This window comes from Bos grunniens, chromosome 19, assembly GCF_055505025.1.
Source record: "Bos grunniens cultivar Pamir isolate PY7600 chromosome 19, Bosgru_T2T1.0, whole genome shotgun sequence".
Taxonomy (NCBI): domain Eukaryota; kingdom Metazoa; phylum Chordata; class Mammalia; order Artiodactyla; family Bovidae; genus Bos; species Bos grunniens.
This window is the reverse complement of record NC_141183.1, coordinates 19,839,298-19,859,344: the sequence shown is the minus strand read 5'-3', so window position 1 is coordinate 19,859,344 and position 20,047 is coordinate 19,839,298. Positions and strand designations below refer to the sequence as shown.

Genomic DNA, 20,047 nt, shown 5'->3' with positions numbered 1-20,047 from the left:
AACAGTGTCTGACAGAGAGTAAATGCTGTATAAATGGAGGTGAATGGAAGGAAGAGGGAAGGTAGAGTTACCGTTTAACGGGTAGCAGTTCAGTTTGGAAAGATGAAAAAGCTCTGGAGACAGTGGCAATGGTTGCGTAACAGTGTGTGAAAGTACTTAATGCCACAGAACTGTACACCTGAAAATGGTTTAAAATTTATGTTGGGGCATTTTACCACAATTTAAACAAATGTAGGTAAATGGGGTCATTTGGGGAAGGTAAGAAGAGGGAGAAAAGGGCAGTAGACAGAAAGAGAAAATCCTGGAGCTAGGAATGCAGGCAAAAGCATTGAGAAAGGGAGATTAAGTCTGCATGGGAAACAGAGAAGGAACATTCTAGACAGACAAGAAAACCAAGAGAGAGGTTGATGTCCTCTGAAGCCACAGGAATTGAGTTAGCAGCGGGTGTTGGAATGCCTGGGGTGTCTGCTTTGCTTGGCTTTGAACCTGAACCTTCCCTTTGGCACCTTGATTTTGGTGGGTCTGCTTTCTTCTGCCAGCTCCTGATGATGTCATTTCTGGTTACCTCCCACACCAGGGCCAAACAGCCTCAGAGCCAAATCCTGGCCAGGACTCTCCTCCGAGCTCCCTCCCTCCTCTCTGTCCAGCCAGGCCTATTTTGTCCATTGCTGACAACTCGGTGAGATAAATCCCTTGTAATTAAAAAGACACAGAATTGAGGACACTTTTTCTCGTGTCATTTTTATTACTGTTGGTATATACTGTTGCACCCTGAAAAACAAAAACCTCTAAACATTGAATTTAAAAATTAGGGATGGTTAGTTTTATGGTCAAGTTTCCTTTATTAACAAAGGAGTTCACCTTTTGTTTATGGAACTTTGCCTATTTGATAAGCCACAGGTTACGGAAACTGAAAGCTAAAATTTTTCAATGAGAAATGAAGACAATACAGTTGCAAGGAAGACAAGACTTTTTTTTTTTTAAACATCCATTATATTTGCACCCCTACATTTTGAAGAACCAAGGGATACCTTGGTTTACAGGAGTTCTGTTTTCTTGTTTCTAGATCTTGTCTGGCTGATGATCACATGAGTATCAGAGGACTATGTACAGACATGTGGTTCTTAGCTCTTCCAGGAAAATAGACCTGGAAACTCTGCTCTTTTTTTTCTTTTTATTGATTTTATTTCTCGAAAAATTTTCTAAGTTAATTGATCGTACACAGTTAACTTGATGTAATCTAAAGAAAATAGATGAAGTATAGTTTAGAAAAAATTACACATGCTCTAACCAGCCATCTCACTTGGCAATCATTTTCCAGAGAGTCTGTCCTTTCAAGATAGGGAGGTGGGTTTTTGGTTTTTGTATTTTTTTTTTACACATGAATGATTATATCTACATATAAGAACTCAAACTCTTGCTGACCTCCCTCTGCAACACCAGCTGGCGTTGGGGGACAGAGCACTGAGGCAAGCAGGGGCCTCTCTCAAGGTGTCAGTAGCCCCAGGTTGCTGGGCCAACAGTCCTGGGGTGGGGGTTGGGCAGTCCACACATAAATGTGGCAGCTCCTCCCATCATAACAGCATTTGTGGAATGCACACTTCGGAGGGCTTCAGATGCATCCCATGGAGAAAGTAGGACATTTTCTTGGTCCTTTTGCAGCCAAAGTTCTTTGAAAGCACAAGACCCTGCAGCTGGAGAAAGAAACCACACCAGGGTCCCACATTTCTAGGCCCTCACCCAGTAAGCAGCCCTCGTATGGTTGCTCCATCCTCGGAACACTGGGACCCTCTCCAGCCCTCACTTCAATAATGTGAGCATCTGGATAGTTTTTCCGTCCAGAAATTACTGATTTAAAAGGAATAGCTGTTCCAGAGACTTGGAGTCCAGCTCAACAATCCCAGGTATGTCCCTGAATTGATTTTGAAGAAGCAGGTGCTGTCCTGGGTCCCTTCTCACCCACCTAGTCAAGCCAGCATGAAAGGCCAGTGTGGGGAACACAGAGACCTATACCAAGCTGCTCTCCTGACTGTCTGCTTCCAGCCAGCGCTCATGAACTTGCCCACGGAGCCAGCCAATTTGGATTCATGGATGGCTTCTGATTTGTAGCAGCTAAGTTTCTGTCTTCAGACTTCCTCACACTGATTTTTCCCCGGGGTTTTGGGACAACTGAGGTCCCCCAAAGCCTCAGAACAAAACCCAGAAAGGAGAGGTGGTCTAGAGTGTGTGTGTGTGTGTGTGTGTGTGTGTGTGTCTCCTTGCCTTCCTTTGGGGGCATCTGTTTTTGTGACTCACCAGCTGGTCTCAAGCCTCCTCTCCCATCAGGCCAGGTGTCCAGAACTGGAGGAGGTCTGGCCGGTGTGGGAGGAAGGTTGTGAGAAGGAGGCGTGGGTGGCAGCTTAGACCCGAAGAAACAGTGTCCCTGGAGCTATTCTCCGAATTCACTTGGGTTGACTCCATGAGAATTGTGGTAAGCGAAGGCCCTGGGGAAGGGGCTGCTAAAGACAGAGTAATGCTGGACAGAACTTTCTAGAAACTTCAAGGCTCCCAGCTTTCTGTCAGCTTTCTGTCCAGGAATCACTGTGAAGCGTGGAGAGGCTGCCCTGGGAGAGTGGGAGAAGGTTAAGGTGGGATTGGGGTAGGGGTCATTGGTAGGGGGCTCAGTCCTCAGTCTTTTTTTTTTTTTGCTCCCTGGAGAATCTCACTCTGAACTTGGAGAGGCGGCAGAGTCCCCATCCTCGGGGTCCTGCCTGTGGGGGGAGATGGGCTGACCCCCCTTCACACGCTTCCACTTCATCCTTCGGTTCTGGAACCACACTTTGACCTGATGAAGGAAGCAGAGGAGCCCAGTCACTTCAGGGCAGGTGTAACCACCTCACCAATACTGATGCTCAAGGTACCTGGGGTGCAGCTCCAGGGAGCCCAACTCGAAACTCTGCTTGCCCCTCCCCATGCCTCCAAAGGCTCCAGGTATTGAGACCAAAGGGAAGACTCATCAATCTGTTCAAAGACCTGTCTTATGTCTCCAGATAAAGAAAACATCACAGACAGAAGAACTAGTACTAAATGTCACTTTGCATTGACCCCACCCCCTCCACAAGTCCCACCCCTCTTATGTGGACACCCTCCCTCAAGCTTCTATTACCCAGGAATCTGGGAACACAGAAACACCAACATTTCCCTTAGGCACATTTGGAAAGCATTTTCCAGCTTAGGTAGCTCTGATGTGGGCATTTTCTCATCTGAGCTTCAGCATTTACCTGCATGTAAACCTTTAGGGTGGGGTTATGACCCAGTTGGAGACAGGAGAGGTTAGGAGAAGATGTGATCCAGAGGTCCCAGAGCTATGAAGTGGTAGAAGCAAGATTTGAATCTAAGTCCTCTGATTCTAAATCCAGCACTCCAGCAGATCACTTTCTCAACTGAAAGCTGCTATCAATTATTATTATATTTTACTCCCCATCAGAGCATGAGTATGGGTGGAATGCTCTGAAGAAGAGGCCAAAACAAACGGCTAGGAAGTTTTTCTCAGAGTGTGCCCAGGAACCAGCTGCATGTCCAAATCACCTGGAGAACCTACTAGAAATGCAGATTCCCTCTATTACTCTATTACTGCACTATCACACTGTGGAACCCTGAAATCTGCATTTTAAACAAGGGCCTGGGTGATTCTACTGCACACTCACATTTGGGGATAAGCAGAGCAGAGATTTCAACCCTGGCTGCATGTGAGAATCACCTGGGGGACTTTTTATTTTATTTTTTAGTATTTATTTATTTGGCTGCACCAGTTTTAATTGCCTCATATGAGCTCTAGTTCCCTGACCAGAAATTGAACCCGGTCACCTGCATTGGGAGCAGAAGTCTTAACCACTGGACCACAAGGGAAGTCCCAACCTGGGGGACCTTTGAAGAATTCTGATGCCTGGACTCCTCCCCAGACCAGTGAAAACAATCTTTAGGGGTGAGCTCCATACATTGGCCTTGTTAGAATCTCCACAGGTGATTGTCAGGTACAACCAGAATGTCTGGATTGGGTGGAGGGAGAGGAGGAAGGAGAAGGTTCCAGGAGAAGGGGGGAGGGAAGGGGGGGATGAGAGCACAGGAAATGAGGGATGGCCACAAGAGGAGGGGCTCCTCCATGTTGCACCTGCCGCTCGGAGAGGTCCAGGTTTACTGCGATCTCATATCTTCGGAGTCGGGTCAAGTAGTTGTGATGAGCAAACTCAGCTTCGAGCTCCCGCAGCTGCTCCTTGGTGAAGGCTGTCCGCTCCTTGCGGGCCTTGCTGGCGCCCTCTGGCTTCGCTCGATTCTCCTGGTTGTCTGGGGAGAGAGGACCCCAAACAGGAAGACATGAACCGCAGGGACCTTGATTCCCTTTCTTTTGTCTTCAAGCAGAGGCACAGCCTGTCGCTCTTATTTTTAAAGGATGCTGAGAAAGATCCCACCGTGTCGCTTTATCATCCCTTCTAATGTCTTAACCCTAAGAGAAATGGAAAGAATTTAGGATCCCAACCTCAAGTGCCCTGCCCCTCAAACAACTATTTTTAATTTCCAGAGTACAGGAAGCTGCCTTTGGCTGCTGAATGACCTCTACCACCTGAGCCACCCTCAACTTGACACTGGTAGTGGCTGTGAGCTTGTGGGGCAAGATGCTTTAAAACGGAGGTTCTCTGTCCTCGGGGAGATCAGCCCCATCTAGGAACTCATTTTGAATGCAAATCCTTGGGCATCACCACACACACACCTGCTGAATGAAAAACTCTGGGAGTGGGACCCAGTGATCTGTTTTAACAAGGCTTCTGATGATTCAGACACGCAGTCAGGGTTACAAACCACTGCTCTAAGACCTGGCTTCTCAAAGGATGGTCTGGTGGCAGTAGCAGCAGAGCCTGGGCACTGACCAGACTTGCAAGATCTCCTGCTGCCCACCTCCCATCCTCAGATCTACTGAATCAGAATCTGGATTTTAGCACGATCCCCTTAGGAGTCAGGGCATCCCTTGTGGCTCAGATGGTAAAGACTGCCTGCAATGCGGGAGACCCGGGTTCGATCCCTGGATGGGAAAGATCCCCTGGAGAAGGTCATGGCAACCCACTCCTGTATTCTTGCCTGGAGAATGCCATAGACAGAAGAGCCTGACAGGCTACAGTTCATGAGGTTGCAAAGAGTCAGGGACAAGACTGAGCGACTAACACTATTACTAACCTTAGGAGTTGTGTGCACATGTACATTGAGAAGCGCTACTTTAAGTTTCTTCCTGGCTTCCAAGACCTACCCTAGCCCCTACCTTTGACACCAGGAGGGGCCCAGTCTGGGAAGTTCATTTATGAAGGAGGCTCTGGGTTAGACATAGCAGGGGCTCAGTCGCAGCTGCTAACAGGGGTGCAGGGACCAAGCACTTTAGGGATATCAGCCACTTAATCCGCACAGGAATTCAGCCAGGTGAGTTCTACGACGAAACCCATTTTACAGACCAGAAAACTAAGCACAGAGAAGTGAAGTAAATTGTTCTTTTGGCCAGTGAGTGGAGGGGCTGGAATCCACTCAGGCAGTTTGACTCACACACTGTTGTAATGAAATACATGTAGGAGGGCTTTACAAACTGTTAAGTGCTGTATACATAGAAGGGACTGTATCGTGACCTCCCAGAGCAGGGTAAGAGACAGTGGTGGGTGGAGAGGCGTAAAGGAAGGAGACCGACACACCCACACAATGAACGACCAACGCGTGCCACGTGGCCGGGAAAGGGCTCCAGGAAAGGGCTCCAGGAAGCACGTTTTACGCAGGGCTCTAAAAATTAGAAGTCTTTCAACTCACTGTCCTTGTTTTACAGACTGGGAAGCTGGCCAAACTGCCAGACTGCCAAACCGGGTCGGGATACAGAGCCCCCTCGTCCACTCCGCGTTCCGTTGGGAACTTCAACCTGCCGGTTCTTTCTAGCGCTTTCCACGCAGTGCCTTGTATTTCAGTCGGCGAGTCCCCGCCAGGAGCCCGGGAGAAGGGCGGGGACATGCGGCTCAGGAGCGGGGAGGCGAGCGGGACAGAGATGGGGGCGTCTCCCGCCCCGGACCGGCGTATGGAAGCGAAGCGGAGAAGGCGGAGGAGGGCCGCCTCCCGGGGTCCCCGCAGCCCCGATTCCTGGGCTCCCTGCAGCCCCGATGCCCGGCTGTCCGCGCCGGGTCCGGGTGGGCTGCCCACCCGCGCCCGGGGGCCGGGAAGGAAGGGGGCGACCTCTCCCGCCGGGCTGCCTGCCCGGACCTCTCCGGAAGCGGAGCGGGGGCTGGAGGGGAAGAACGCGCCGCCCGGCCGGGGTCCCCCCGGAGTCCTTAGCCTTGGCCGTCGCGGCCCAGGGAGGGAGGGGCGGTCATGGTCACGCCGCGGAGCGGGAGCGAGGCCGCGAAGCCTGGCGCGGTTCCCATCCGCTCCTGCCCGGGGACTCAGTGTTTCCCAGTACTTTCCTTTCACATCAGCGGGTGTGTCAAACCCAGAGGACTTGCGCCGAGGTTTGCATCCTGGATCTTCTTGCTGGAGCCTCTCAGGAAGTCGCTTAACCTCCCTGGGCTTCAGCCTCTTTATCTAGAAATCTACCTCCCAGCGTTATTGGGAAGCCTGGACAAGCTGCTGTAGGTGGAAAATGCTTTTAAAACTTCAAAGCGCTGAAACGAATATATAGTATTCTTCTGATTCTTCGGTTCCTTGAGATGCCATTTGAGGGCCTGGGGTAATAGCAGCTGTCACTTCTTAAAGTCTTACCTGTGCTAAGATGCAGTCACGGCTTTAATCGTCCCCACATAACACTGGAAGGAGTAGGCAGTATTATTATCCCTTTATCTTTGTCATGTAGATTTGTGTGATAATTTGATTCATAGCTGTCTCTCCCCAGGGATGTAACTGCTTTTCTCACTTGCTACTGAACCCGGCACATAGGAGGTACTTGCTAAATGTTTGCTAAGTCCTTCTCAGTATACAGAGGCAGAAGCAACCTCAGAGAGGCCCGGGAACTTGGCTGGGTAGCTTTGGGGCAGCGGAACTGAGATTTGAATCCAGATCCAGCTGACGAGAGCCATGGCCATCATCAGCCCTGGTGTCAGGTTCTGGTGGCTGGCTGGCTGTCTGGGGGCAGCTCTGTACATCTCCACCTCCAGCGCTCTCAGAAGCCTTGTCCTGGGTTGATGCTCACACTCCACCTTCCCCTTCTCCCAGGCCTGCTTAGGTGTGCATAGGTGCCCTATGGACACCTCTTCCCCAGTTATACCCATCCTATACACACATACAGAGTCCTGCACATAATGTTTCCTAGAGAGAAGAGGGGAGATCAGGAGCCGAGCCCTTTGTAGCTGGTCTTGGACTAGTTAGGGTGTGGAGGTGGCGACAACCAGGGCAAACCCTCCCTATCCATTCTCCTCTCTCATCTCTTATTATCCTGATTTGGGCACTGGGGCCTCAGGATAAGCTGGGAACCCAGTGTCTGAACCCGTATGTGAACCTCAAGGCAACATTCGGCTAAACAGGGTGGCACCGGGAGGACCTTTGTCCCTCATCAGCTTCCCACAGGCGTTAAGAACCCTTTAGAAATGTTAGAAATGACAAAAGGGCCAGAAGTATATCAAGTTAGCTATCGCGACCACTGTGATCAAAAGGCTGCTTCGAAGGTAAAATGAGATGGGAGACGTGTGTTAACATAGCACAGTGCATGGCATTCAACTGAGATCCCTTTGAAAGAACCACCAGAAGAGGTTCTACTGGGATGATGCTGGAGAGGTAGCACAGGCAGAAGTAAAACACGGTGCTTCTCGGGACACCACGTCTCAAGAACCGTGCGAAAAGGACGCCTTTTCAATCTCTGGCCTTGTAACTGTTTTCCCTTCTCCCAGTACTTTTGCATATCTATGCTCAAATCTGTGTCACTATTGCTTCCAGGCACAGTAACTAGAATTGATCTGCGTGAGGATCCACAGCAGTCCTCCTGGTCCTGATTCTTCCCCAGGGCCAAAGGGCGCTTCTTCCATGACAGCAGAGGGAGGAGGCTGGCGTTCAGCAGGCTGCCTCTGTGTCTATGGAGGAGCCACGTGACCCCACCCCATCCTCTGCACACCCTCAGAGGGAGCAGGGCCATGATGGAATGGTCCAGAGTGCCCAGAGAAATGCAAACAGGATGTGTCTGTGTGATATTGTGGTTTCCACCATGAGCTTTTACACCATCCAAGGTAAATTATTTCATAAATAGCTGTCACGTTTGGCAGGCCTTCTTAAAGTCAGCAGACAGCTTTATCGGGACTAGAGGGAGGCTCAGACAGACGTTGGGGAATGTGCCTTTTTTGGAGTCCTGTATTCCTACTCCCCAACTCTCACAGCCATTTAACATAAATTTCTATCCAAGACCAGATAGATGGTCACATGCCCCACGTTCAAATAGCACATTGCAGTTGACAATTGACAATGGGTTTCTCTTCCCCAGAGATAAACTTCTGTTGGGCTTTCCTCTGTACTATAGAATCATAGAATAGCAGACCTAGAAGGGGACTTAGAGATGATCTGATGTGGCCTTTTTATGTTATAGGTTAAGGTAAGAAACTTGCCTAAAGACATACAGCAAGTTAGTGGCAGAAGTGGGCTGAGAACCCAGATTTCCTTGAGAGGAAGCTATTTCCTTGCCATGGCTGCTTCCTATTAGATCCTCTTAATTATTCTGTGAAGTAGGTAAGGTATGCTGCTGCTGCCGCTGCTAAGTCGCTTCAGTCGTGTCCGACTCTGTGCGACCCCATAGACGGCAGCCCACCAGGCTTCCCCGTCCCTGGGATTCTCCAGACAAAAATACTGGAGTGGGTTGCCATTTCCTTCTCTAATGCATGAAACTGAAAAGTGAAAGTGAAGTTGCTCAGTCGTGTCCGACCCTTAGCAACCCCATGGACTGCAGCCTTCCAGGCTCCTCCATCCATGGGATTTTCCAGGCAAGAGTACTGGAGTGGGGTGCCATTGCCTTCTCCAGTAAGATATACATTAGACCATAGAACAAATGAGGAAATTGAGACCCAGAGATTAAATGGCTTGCCCAAAGTCGCCCGGGACCCGTCCAGGTTAGGTCACCCTGGGCTGCGGGGACAATGAGTATGGAGATGTGGTTACTCCAAGGATGGCAATCTGAATCTGTGTCCAGGTCGGCCTCCCAGGGACTTCCCTAGGTGAGACCTTGGCAAATCCTCTGAAAATGGTGCCTATAGTTTCCTGGGCTACACACCAGACCTTTAATGTGCTCATTAGCTGTGGTTTTGTTTTCTTTTTAATTTGACCACACTGTGAAGCATGTGGGATCTTAGTTCCCTGACCAGGGATTGAACCCACGCCCCCTGCATTGGAAGCATGGAGTCTTAACCACTGGACCACTGGGGAAATCCCCTGCTCATTAGTTTTGACACTTTCAGCTTCAGACGGAGGAGTTAAAGCCCTCAAAACAGACAAGACCTGGATGGAACCATTCCCCAGATGCGTTTGCATCCAGACCTGTCTGGCTTCCTAGGACTGGCCCGCCTCTCTCTCTGGGCCCCGCCCCACCTCAGTGTCTAGACCCTTTTCCTCTCCCATGGGGGCCTGAGGAGACATGGTAGGGCTCCCAGCTTCTTTGAGGAGCCCAGCAGTGGGCCTGGGGAATTTAGGTTATGTTCTCTGGGATGGGAATGCCTAGGGGTAGAGTCATGTTTGCTGAGAGTCCCAGGTGGTGGTGGTGGGGTAGGCAGTAACGGTGGGCTCTGATGAGGGAAAGTGGAATGGACTGAGTGAGGAGTTGGGGTGTGGGGACCATGGAGGTTTGCAGCAGAGAATTGGAGGGGGAGGGGCAGTGGAAATGAGAGGTAGGAGCTGCAGTGAGCTTCTGAGATGGTTGGGGAAGGCACAGGCAGCGCTGGGCTTTGTGTTTATAAGTTCCAGATGTCGCCCTCAGCTGTCACCAAAGGAAGTGTAGGCTTTAGGACCCAGGCCCCGCTGCTCACACGGTTCCTTCATCATTGAATTCAAGGAAGATGGGAAAACATGAAATAGAAAAGGCTAGAGTGGGGGTGGGAGCTGAGAGGTGCCAGGGCAGCCTGATTCAGTGGGCAGAGTGGGCACTGAGGACGCTGGCTCTAGGGGTCTCCAGGGGCCTCAAGTCTTGCCCCTCAGAGGTGGGTATGGATTTGCAATCAGCATGATGCTCAAGAGTCATGCTCATGACCCAGGTGACACTTACTGAGGTTGTCCATTTATTTTGTTATCACGTCCTTTCCTTTGTCTGTCAAACACCCTGCTTCTCTAGGGATTCATTCCTAAAACAGTCTCCATTTTTTCTTCTCTGTGCGAAAAAAATAAGAATGCCAGGATTGGGACTTCCCTGGTGGTCAAGTAGTTAACACTTCACCTCCCAATGCAAGAGATGGAGGTTTGATCCCTGGTCGGGGCACTAGGGTCCCATATGCCTTGTGACCAAAAGACCAAAACATAAAATAGAAGCAATATCGTAACAAATACAATAAAGACTTTAAATAACGGTCCACATGAAAAACAAACAAACAAACAAACAAACTCGAAAAAGAATGCAGGATCTCCTTGTGGCCAGAAGCAACACCCTATAGGAATGGAAAAGCTCTAGTGGCCAACAGACCCTGGACCCTGGGCTAGGGAAGCTCTGAGGTCCTGCCAAAGGGATTTATAACTGGAGCATTTGTGCCACTGCTAGAATCTTGTCCCCATTTCCTCTGTTTATGGACCGAATCGTGTCCCCTCTATCAATTAATATTTTGACATTCTAACCCTCAGTACCTCCGAATGCGACTGTTTTGAGATAGGGTCTTTCAAGAGGTGATGAAGTTAAAATGAGGCTGTTAAGTACTTTCACAGAAGTACTTTCTGTACTTTAAGTACAGAGTACGAAAGTAGTTTAAATACTTTTGCTCAGTCGTGTCCGACTCTTTGCGACCCCATGTTCTATACAGTCCATGGGGTTCTCCAGGCCAGAATACTGGAGTGGGTGGATCTTCCCTTCTCCAGGAAGGCTGTTAGCGTGAGCCTTAATCCAATCTGACTTGTGTCTTCATAAGAAGAGATGAGGACATAGAGAATGACCACACACAGAAGAATGACCAAGTGAGGACATGACAAGAAGGTGGCCATTTGCCAGCCAAAGAGAGAAGCCTCAGGAGAAACCGAACCTGCCAACATCTTGATCTTTGACTTCCAGTTTCCAGAACTGTGGGAAAATAAATGTCTGTTGTTTAAGCTACCCAGTCTGTGGTATTTGTTATACCCAAGTGGGCCAAGATGCCCCCCACCTAACTCCCTACAGCTGTGCTTACCACTAAGGAGGGAGAGGGAACAAGGCCATGATGGGTACAAAGCTGATGCAAGACCATAGGGACCTCTCTGCAAATTAGAAAAAGGGGTGCTTTCCTCTAGACTGGTGAGCACAGCCACTTGTTCACGTGGCAGTTGGGCCCTTTAACTGCCCAGCCAGGAGCCCCCCTAAGTGCCTGACCATGGTGGGTCCCCTTTGCTGCTCAGCCATAGCAGCTCCCCTTGCTGGACCCAACCCCAGTGCCCTGTAGGGGATTCCTGTGAGTCAGCCCAGCCTGCATGTGGATGTTTACACATCTTTCTGACCCCAGCACTCACCCTGACCCTGTGCTGGTTTTATGATTGAAGTCTGGCTCTCTGCACACTTTTTCATGAGTGAGACTACAAAAGTCCTGATGCATTTTACAGAAGCACAGCACACATGGTGAAAACCCCATGCCAGGCGGTGGAGCCACTCTCAGAAAGTGAGAAAATGAATGAGTGAATGCCAGATTACAGTAGAGGCTATTGGCCAGACACACAGCTTCTGTGTACAAATGTTACAGTAGGTGCTAGTGATACTGCACAGGTGAATCAGATAGCATTCCAGCTATCTAGACACTTCTGTTTTAAGGAAAAAGGCCATTGTGTGCATCTATAACTCGATATAAGCCAACTGTGGTTTGATGCTAAAATAGAGTTGTCAACAGGGCATGCTCCACGTGTGTGGAGAGAGAGGTCACCAAAGGATTCTTGGACACTCAACAAACCAGGAAGAGAAGGAAATTACTTCAACATAATAAAGGCCATATATGAAAAGCCTGTAGCTAATATCATACTCAGTGGTGAAAAACTAAAATAGTTTTCTCTAACGTTAGGAAGTAGGCAAGGATGCCCATTCTTACTATTTCCATTTGATATAGTGCTGGAAGTCCTAGCCAGAGCAATCAGACAAGAAAAAGAAATTAAGAGATATCTAAGTCAGAAAGAAAGAAGTAAAATGATCTCTCTTTGTAGATAGTACACTCTTGTATGTGGAAAACCCCAAAGATTCTACAAAAGCCTTTTAGAAGTAATACATTCATCAAGGTTGCAGGATACAGAATCAACATGCACAACTCAGTTGTGTTTCTATACATGAACAATAAACAATTCAAAAGGGAAATTAAGAAAATAATCCCATTCACAATACCATCAAAAAGAATAAAATACTTAGGAATAAATTTAACTAAGAAGGCAAAAGACTTGTACAATGAAAATTACAAAACATTGCTAAAAGAAATTAAAGACACAAATGAAAAGAAAGACATCCTGTGTTCATGGATTTTGAAAGGCAATATTGTTAAAATGTCCATACTACACAAAGTGATCTACAAACTCAGTGCAATCCCTACAAAAATCCCAATGGCATTTTTTGGCAAAACTAGAAAAAATCATCCTGAAATTCCTAGGAAATCTCAAAGAACCCTGAATAGCCAAAACAATTTTGAGAAAGAAAAACAAAGCTGGAGGCTTCCTGCTTCCTGATTTTCAAACACATTACAAAGCGACAGTAATCAAAACACTGTGATACCAGCATAAGAGGAGACACATACATCAATGGAACAGAATAGAGAGCCCAGAAGTAAGCCTTCACATAAATGATCAAATGATCTTCAACAAAGGTGCCAAGGCTACACAATGGGGAAGGAACAATCTTAAACAAACGGTGCTGGGAAAACAGGATCTCCACAAGCAAAAGGATAAAGTTGGATCTTTTCTGTACACCACACATAAAAATTAACTTAAAAATACATTAAAGGCCTAAAAATGCAAGACCTAAAACTAAAAAACTCCTAGAAGAAAACATGGAGAGAATGGATTTGGCAATGATTTCTTGGATATGACACCAAAAGTATGGTCAACAAAAGCATTCTATAGGGAAAACAGTATAGTGGTTCCTCAAAAGATTAAAATAGTTACCATATGATCCAACAGTTCTACTTCTAAGTATATATACAAAAGAATTCACAGCAGGATCTTAAAGAGATTTGCACATCCACGTCCATTGCAGAATCATTGATAATAATCAAGAGGTGGAAGCAAACCAAGTGGCCATTACAGATGAATGAATAAAGAAAATGTGCATATACACACAGCAGAATATTATTCAGCCTTAAAAAAAATAAAGAAATTCTGTCATATGCTACAACACAGATAAGGCTTGAGGACACCGGGCTAAGTAAACTAAATCTATCATGAAAAGACAGATACTGCTTGATTCCACATATATGAGGTAAAAAGCTGAAACTCCAAGTACTTTGGCCACCTCATGCGAAGAGTTGACTCATTGGAAAAGACTCTGATGCTGGGAGGGATTGGGGGCAGGAGGAAAAGGGGACGACAGAGGATGAGATGGCTGGATGGCATCACTGACTCGATGGACGTGAGTCTGAGTGAACTCCGGGAGTTGGTGGACAGGAGGCCTGGCGTGCTGCAATTCATGGGGTCGCAAAGAGTCGGACACGACTGAGCGACTGAACTGAACTGAACTGAACTGAAAGTTCAAATTCTTAGAAACAGAAAGTAGAATGCTGGTTGCCAGGGCCTGGGGGGAGGGGTGGTGCAGGGAAGAGGGTAAAAGGAACTGTTTTTCAATGGATGTAGAATTTCATTGTATAAGATGAAAAAGTTCTAGAGATCTGTTGCACAATTTTATGTATGTATATATATATATATATATATATATAGTTAATGCTACTGAACCGCACACTTAAAAGTGGTTATGATGGTCAAGCTTACGTGATATGTTTTTGATCATAATAAAGAAAAAACAGATTTCAAATATTAGATGTTTGATGGTAAGAAACCTCAGGAGAGCTCCTTTATGAAGGTGCAAACTGTATTTATAAAATCAGCCACAGTTTCTAGCGATACTGTCATTTGAAACTTCTAAACTGTTACTTTCATTGAAATGATGCCATGTACAAGTGGAATCATGAAGGAAGGATGGAAGGAGTGAAGGATCCTTGGAGTAGATGTCTTTCAAGCTGGATGTTAAAATAAGGCAGAAGGCTGTGGGAAGAGAAGGGTGTTTGAGGCAAGGGGAAGCAAGGGGAAGCACTGGACAAATCAGGGTGGTGGGGAGAAAAAGCAGGGTGCCTTTTCAAGGCAACTAAATTGGCTTGGTGGCTTCTTGAGTGGAGATAGAAGTGGAATGGGTGGGCTGTAGAGGGAAACCAGGTGGGAAAGAGGCCACTTTGTGGAGGGTTTTTCAACCTCAGGGGAAATTGAGAGTGTGCGTAGCTGGGCAGGGGCAGGGCAGGTGGACATCAGATCTTACAGGGGAGAAAACAGGGAAGGAGGAGCCCTGGGAGGCACACATGTTGGAGCTTCAGGAGTATGGGGTGGAGGACAAAGCAAGTCTGATGAAGACAGAAGGACTGTGAGAGCATCAGCCAGCAGCGGGGATCCCAGGCACAGAGGCCCTCCCAGGCGGCCGATCAGATTCACCTGTTGCTGCCGGGCTGATCACACGCGACCTTCCCTTGAACCCCATCAGGAAATCACCATGAAATCCTTCATTCCCATAAATTAAAGATGACCATGGTAGCCATGACAGATTAGGGGCAAACAGGAGTGGCAGCTGTCCTTGCCAGCAGGGGTCTTTAACGCTCCCTGGCCCCCTGGAGCGGGAGTGGTTAGGGCAAGTTAACATCACAACCAACTCCTAAATCAGCTTTGTGCAGTGAACCAACAGAAAGTTTCAGAGTGGGGTCCAGGGAGCCCCTCTTTCCTGACCATTTCCTTGAGCAACCAGCTCCACTTCCAGTGATGGCAAGTGATGGGAAAGCAGCTGGGGCTAGCAGAGCTTTGAAGGAGACCGGTGAGCAGAGAACGTTCCTTTCGAAACGAACTTTCAGTAACTTTCTGTTACGGGACCCTTCCTGGCCAGGCCAACCAGCTTGGGACACGTTTACCAGACACGACTCACTCCCTCCCCCAGCTTCTCTGGTGAATCTCTGAGCTTCAGGCTCCTAATTGATGGCAACTGGATTTCAGGACCAACGATGATTTTAAGAAGTTTCCACATTTTATATCCCAGGCTCAGGAATTTCTGAGACAGCATGTTTGAAATGTTCAATTCCACTGTCCCCCCAAACAAAGGGCTATTTTTCAGATTCTATGTTCTGGAGACTAGTTCTGCAAAGACGGGCCTGATACCATTAACAACCACTATTATCGAACTCATGTGCGAGGCACAGGGTTCATCTCACGGATCACAGTGTTTAACCTTTGCAGGGACTCTATGTGGAAGGTGATACTATTATAGTCCCATTTTACAGCTGGGGAGACAGAGGCTCCGAGAAATTAAGGACTTTCCCAACGTCAAGGAGTGGGAAGTGGCAGTGCCAACCCGCAACCTGTCTGCCTGATTGTGAAGCATAATGGAAAACACACTTCTGATCAGTGCTGGTTAACCTTCCAGAGATGGCCTAGCAGGGGCCGGGGCGAGACACTCACATTGAGTACAACATGCAAGGGGTGCCAAAAACCACAGTAATGAAGAGAAAGAATATTTTAACACAATGTTTAAAAAAATCAAAATTCTTACAAAAAGTCCATGATGAATAGGATATCAAAGTTTAAAATAGTCCAACCAGTGGATCAGGATTGATAGGGTGGGTGGGGTTCTTTGTTTTGTTTTTCAATATTTATTTTGGCTGTGCCAGGTCTTAGTTGGGACATGCAGGATCCAGTTCCCTGACCAGAGATCGAACCCCAGTCCCTTGCATTGAGAGTGTGGAGTCTTAGCCACTGGACCACCAGGGAAGTCCCAGGGTGGTGATTCTTTGTGGATTTGTCTCTTGTGATCTGAATTCCAGACTCCTGGAGTTAGTTGTGAGCCCTGCCCATCGCTTTCCCTTTTCTTTAGGTTCTTACAAAGCTGATCTTTCCTGCCTCTTTAATTAAATCCCAAAGGACGATGCAAGCCACTGGGGGATAAAGATTTCCATGTTGACCACAGAGTGTCTGGAACCCCAGAGAATGAATGAGAGTCAGCTAGCTGTGCCCTGCCTTGTGTGACTGCTGCTGCCAGTGCTGCTTCTGAGAGGACCTTGAGGGAGAGCTCAGAGCCCCTCCTGGGTGGGAACCTCTCCTGACCAGAAGTTGACTCTGTGAGGAGGGTGCCCTGGGGTGGCCAGCTGCTTGGCATGTGAGAAGCACCATCCACGGGCCACTCATCAAAAGGAAAGATGGTGCATTTGGGTCCAGCTGAAACATGGAATGACCTTGTCTAAGCCTGGCCCTTGGCTTTGTCCATGCCTTCCCAGTACCCTTGGCTCACAGCTCCCTGGAAAGTGTCTGGATGTAGCTGAGGTGGGTGTGGGCAGAGATTGAAGAGTTATAGTGGCAGGTGCTGTAGAGGGGCGAGCTCTTCAACTAGGCACAGCCAAGGAGCTGAGCGTTCCTTGGAGAGAAGAAGCAGAAAGTGTCCCATTCTCAGCAAATCTCCAGCCAGGCCTAGGAACAGTTCAGGGTTTAACTGGCTGAGAATTTAAAGAGCCCTCCTATTCATAGCATCCAAGAGGGCTATGTTTTGTTTTGCTTTGCTTTTAAATCAAAGAAATTATTGTTTTATTTATTGGTCTTGAAGCATGGCACCTGGGATCTTAGTTCCCTGACCAGGTATCAAACCCTTGCCCCCTGCAGGGGAAGCACGGGGTCTTAACCACTGGACCACCAGGGACTGTGGTTTTTATCATCCACTGTGAGCACACTGAGGGACTTCTTCAAGCATGGAGGCCAGATATTTCAAAATGAGGATTGTGTTTGAGATCTACTGAAGGGTGTGGGATTTGGGGTCTGAAGTCTGAGGTTTGAGCTTTCTTCTAGGGTGACCAACTGTCCTGGGGACACTGGACTTTCAATGCTAAAACCAGGAAAGTGCTGGGTACATCGGGATGAGTGGGTCACTCTCTTTTAACTCCATGTTAGCAGAACTCCTCTCAAGCTTTTCAGTCTCTTCTTTTCCATGAGTAAAGAATCGAGGCACTGATAAGACCTGATGGAGCAAACTCGAACCTGTGCGACTCAGAACTATTGTATGTTTCTTCCAGCACCTTGAACCCCTCAGTCATAGCACAACGACTGCCAGTGGCATCTGCTGGCCTCCCCTTCCTCTCAGTTTGAGCTGTTTGGGGGCGAGAACACCTTATTCATCCCTGCAGCCCCAGGGCCTCTGCCAAAACTCGGCAAACAGAAGGTGCTCGGGAAATCTGGGCTACTTTTCAAGCACTTTGTAAACTAAAGCAGAGAGTGTTCTCTTTGGTTGGTCTTCTCATTCGCTGCCTGCCCCTCATTAGCCCCATGAAAACTTTTCTGTAGGTTCAGACAGATAGATGTACCCTAAGGGCAGCCGTTAGGAGGACATAGTCGGGCAGTAGGTGCAGGAGGCAAGGGCACTGTCTTGCTCTGGTCGAAATAGAGACGGCGAATGAGACAAAAGGTGAATGGGTGGTGAGAGAAGTTGGGAGGTCCCATGGGGAGATGAGGAAAGAACAGTCCCCACCACCAGGAGGAGATGGACATTAACTGGGGTCTGCTAGGTCAGCTCCATCCTCTGGCCTCTGATACTCCACCAGTGCTTACCCTCTGCTGCCTGCCTCTCTGACTCTCCCCAAGATTGGTGACTCCTCAGGAGGGCTCCTCTGAGGAGTGGCCTTTGGGAGATCACCCAGACCTTAGCAGGTTGTGCTGCCCCTCGGCCTGTGCACACAGCCCAGTAGGGCAGCGCATTCCTCACGGGCAGTCTGCCCCATACCTTAGCGTTTGCCTCTCGCATCCCTGCCCTATGTCTGCTTTGCTGCCTCTAGACTTCCAGAGACACAGAGTCCTGGTTCTGTTTGATTGCCCAGGGTCCCAGCCTTGGTCCTAGCCCTCTGAGCCTTGGGGAATAAGCTAACTCTCCTGGGGAGTAAGCCCGGGGGCTCTCGGGGCCATTTGGAACCGGCTGGGGCATACTGGGGAGAACTGTAACCCAGACGCAGTCCAGTTCAGAAAAGCCCCCTCCAGCCTTTGCCAACCTGTACCCGGAAGCTCCATCCCACCTGCCCTCCAAATCTTTGTGGATCCTGTTTCATTCTCTTTTCAGCACATCCTTCCTGGAACCCAGGAGAGGTGAGGACACAGACACAGCCCCTATCACCAGAGAATCCCAGAATTCTGAGCAGAAATACCTCCAAAGGTAACTGGTTTAAGTCTCCTGCCTTTGGGGAGGTTAGATCATATTATCCCCCATTCACATCAGGCTACCTAGGCTCAGAGAAGGCAAGCAACTTCCTCAAGGTCACACAGTAAAGGAACAGTCAGCTGTTCCTCAGCCACCTACCTGAATTCTCCTTTTTCCGTCTGGTTGACTTCTTCTCCGTCTCGTTGGCAGTGCTCCCAAGGACCTCATAGTCCTCGCCTGGGCCTCCCGTGGTGTCCACCAGGCCTGGGCTGTTGGCCCCTATCTCCTTGGAGCCCCCCACGGGGCCTGGGTTGAGCCTACGCCGGGCCTCCGAGACAGGGAAGTGCCAATCGGGGGGCTGTGGGAAGGCAGGGTGCTGCTCAGTGAAGCCTCGCTCCTCCCGGGGCAGGCTGTGTGGGGTGGCTGCCAGGCATGAGGCTGAGAAGTCGGGGTATGCAGCTGTTGCTGTCGCTGGGAAGTCTGGTTTCTGGTGGAAGGAGAATGGGGTTGGCGGGTAGTGGGGGAGCCCTGAGGCCCCAGTGCCTTCCGAGTGCGGGTTTCGAAGGCAGCCCCAGACGGGGGCTGGGGGGTGGGGACCCCTCATGCAGCTGCTGGCCGCTGGATCCATCTGCTGTCTGCTGCCCGCCTCAATCCTTTCAAAGTTTGGATTCTTACCCTTTTTATATTCAAATTGTTAAAAATGCAACAAAAAAAGATTTTTTTTCAACAGGAGGGCAAAAGTGTTCGATAGAAAATTTGCCCCAGGAACCAAAACAAAAACCAAAATGAAAATTGCTCCTCAGAGTACGCACACGTGTGGGTGGCCACACATGCGTGTGCCCACACCTATGTTGGATTTGGCTCTTGGCTTCCTGTTCCCCCTGACCCACCAGCCTGCCTAGTGGGGTCCCCTATACGTGTATTTGTCGCCGATGACACTAAACATTTTCACTGTCCCAGCCCAGACGCACCGGCTGACGAGGGCTTGTCCTGGAGCCCGCAGCAAATGCCTGCAAAGAGCTGGTCCAGGGCTGCTGAGACACACTTTTAAATCCTGCGGTGGGGAGAGAGTGACAAATTTCTGAAGTGAAATGTGAGAGAGGAGAGGGAGGGGTTAACCAGCACACACACGATCCCCTCCAACCAAAACCCGAGCAGGCAACTATTAATCATCAGAAACCTTATATGCACATCTAATGGGATTTGCAGATGGAGTCTTTTAAAGAAACATTGTCTGTTTTTTTTTTTTAAGGAAAGAGAGCAGCACACACACACTTTCTTTAATGTGCCTCCTATAACACTATGAAGTTATTTTATTGCACTGTTAACAAAATTCCCCAAGTCTTGGATTTGAAAAAAGCCTTAAGTCAGATCCAGAAACCATCAAGTGCCAAATTCCAGGGAGTGAAGCGGGGAATAAGTGCAAGAGACAAGTTTGCTGATTGCATTTGATTTAAAGGCCCTTCTACTGCTGCTTGCAAAAAGGAAGGTGGATTAAAAGCAATTTTTTTTGCAAGTCTCAGTGGCCCA

At 48.6% G+C, this 20,047-nt stretch overlaps 1 protein-coding gene across 1 annotated transcript; it reads right to left on the bottom strand.

The window, feature by feature from the left end:
* Positions 1-715: 715 nt before the first annotated feature.
* MEOX1 (mesenchyme homeobox 1) lies at positions 716-19,478 on the bottom strand. Its single transcript, XM_086355333.1, has 3 exons — positions 18,677-19,478; positions 4,151-4,323; positions 716-2,824 (listed from the first exon to the last, which is right to left on the bottom strand). The coding sequence occupies exons 1-3, from the start codon at positions 19,143-19,145 to the stop codon at positions 2,702-2,704; spliced, it is 765 nt and encodes a 254-aa protein (XP_086211459.1). The 5' UTR covers positions 19,146-19,478; the 3' UTR covers positions 716-2,701.
* Positions 19,479-20,047: the final 569 nt, after the last annotated feature.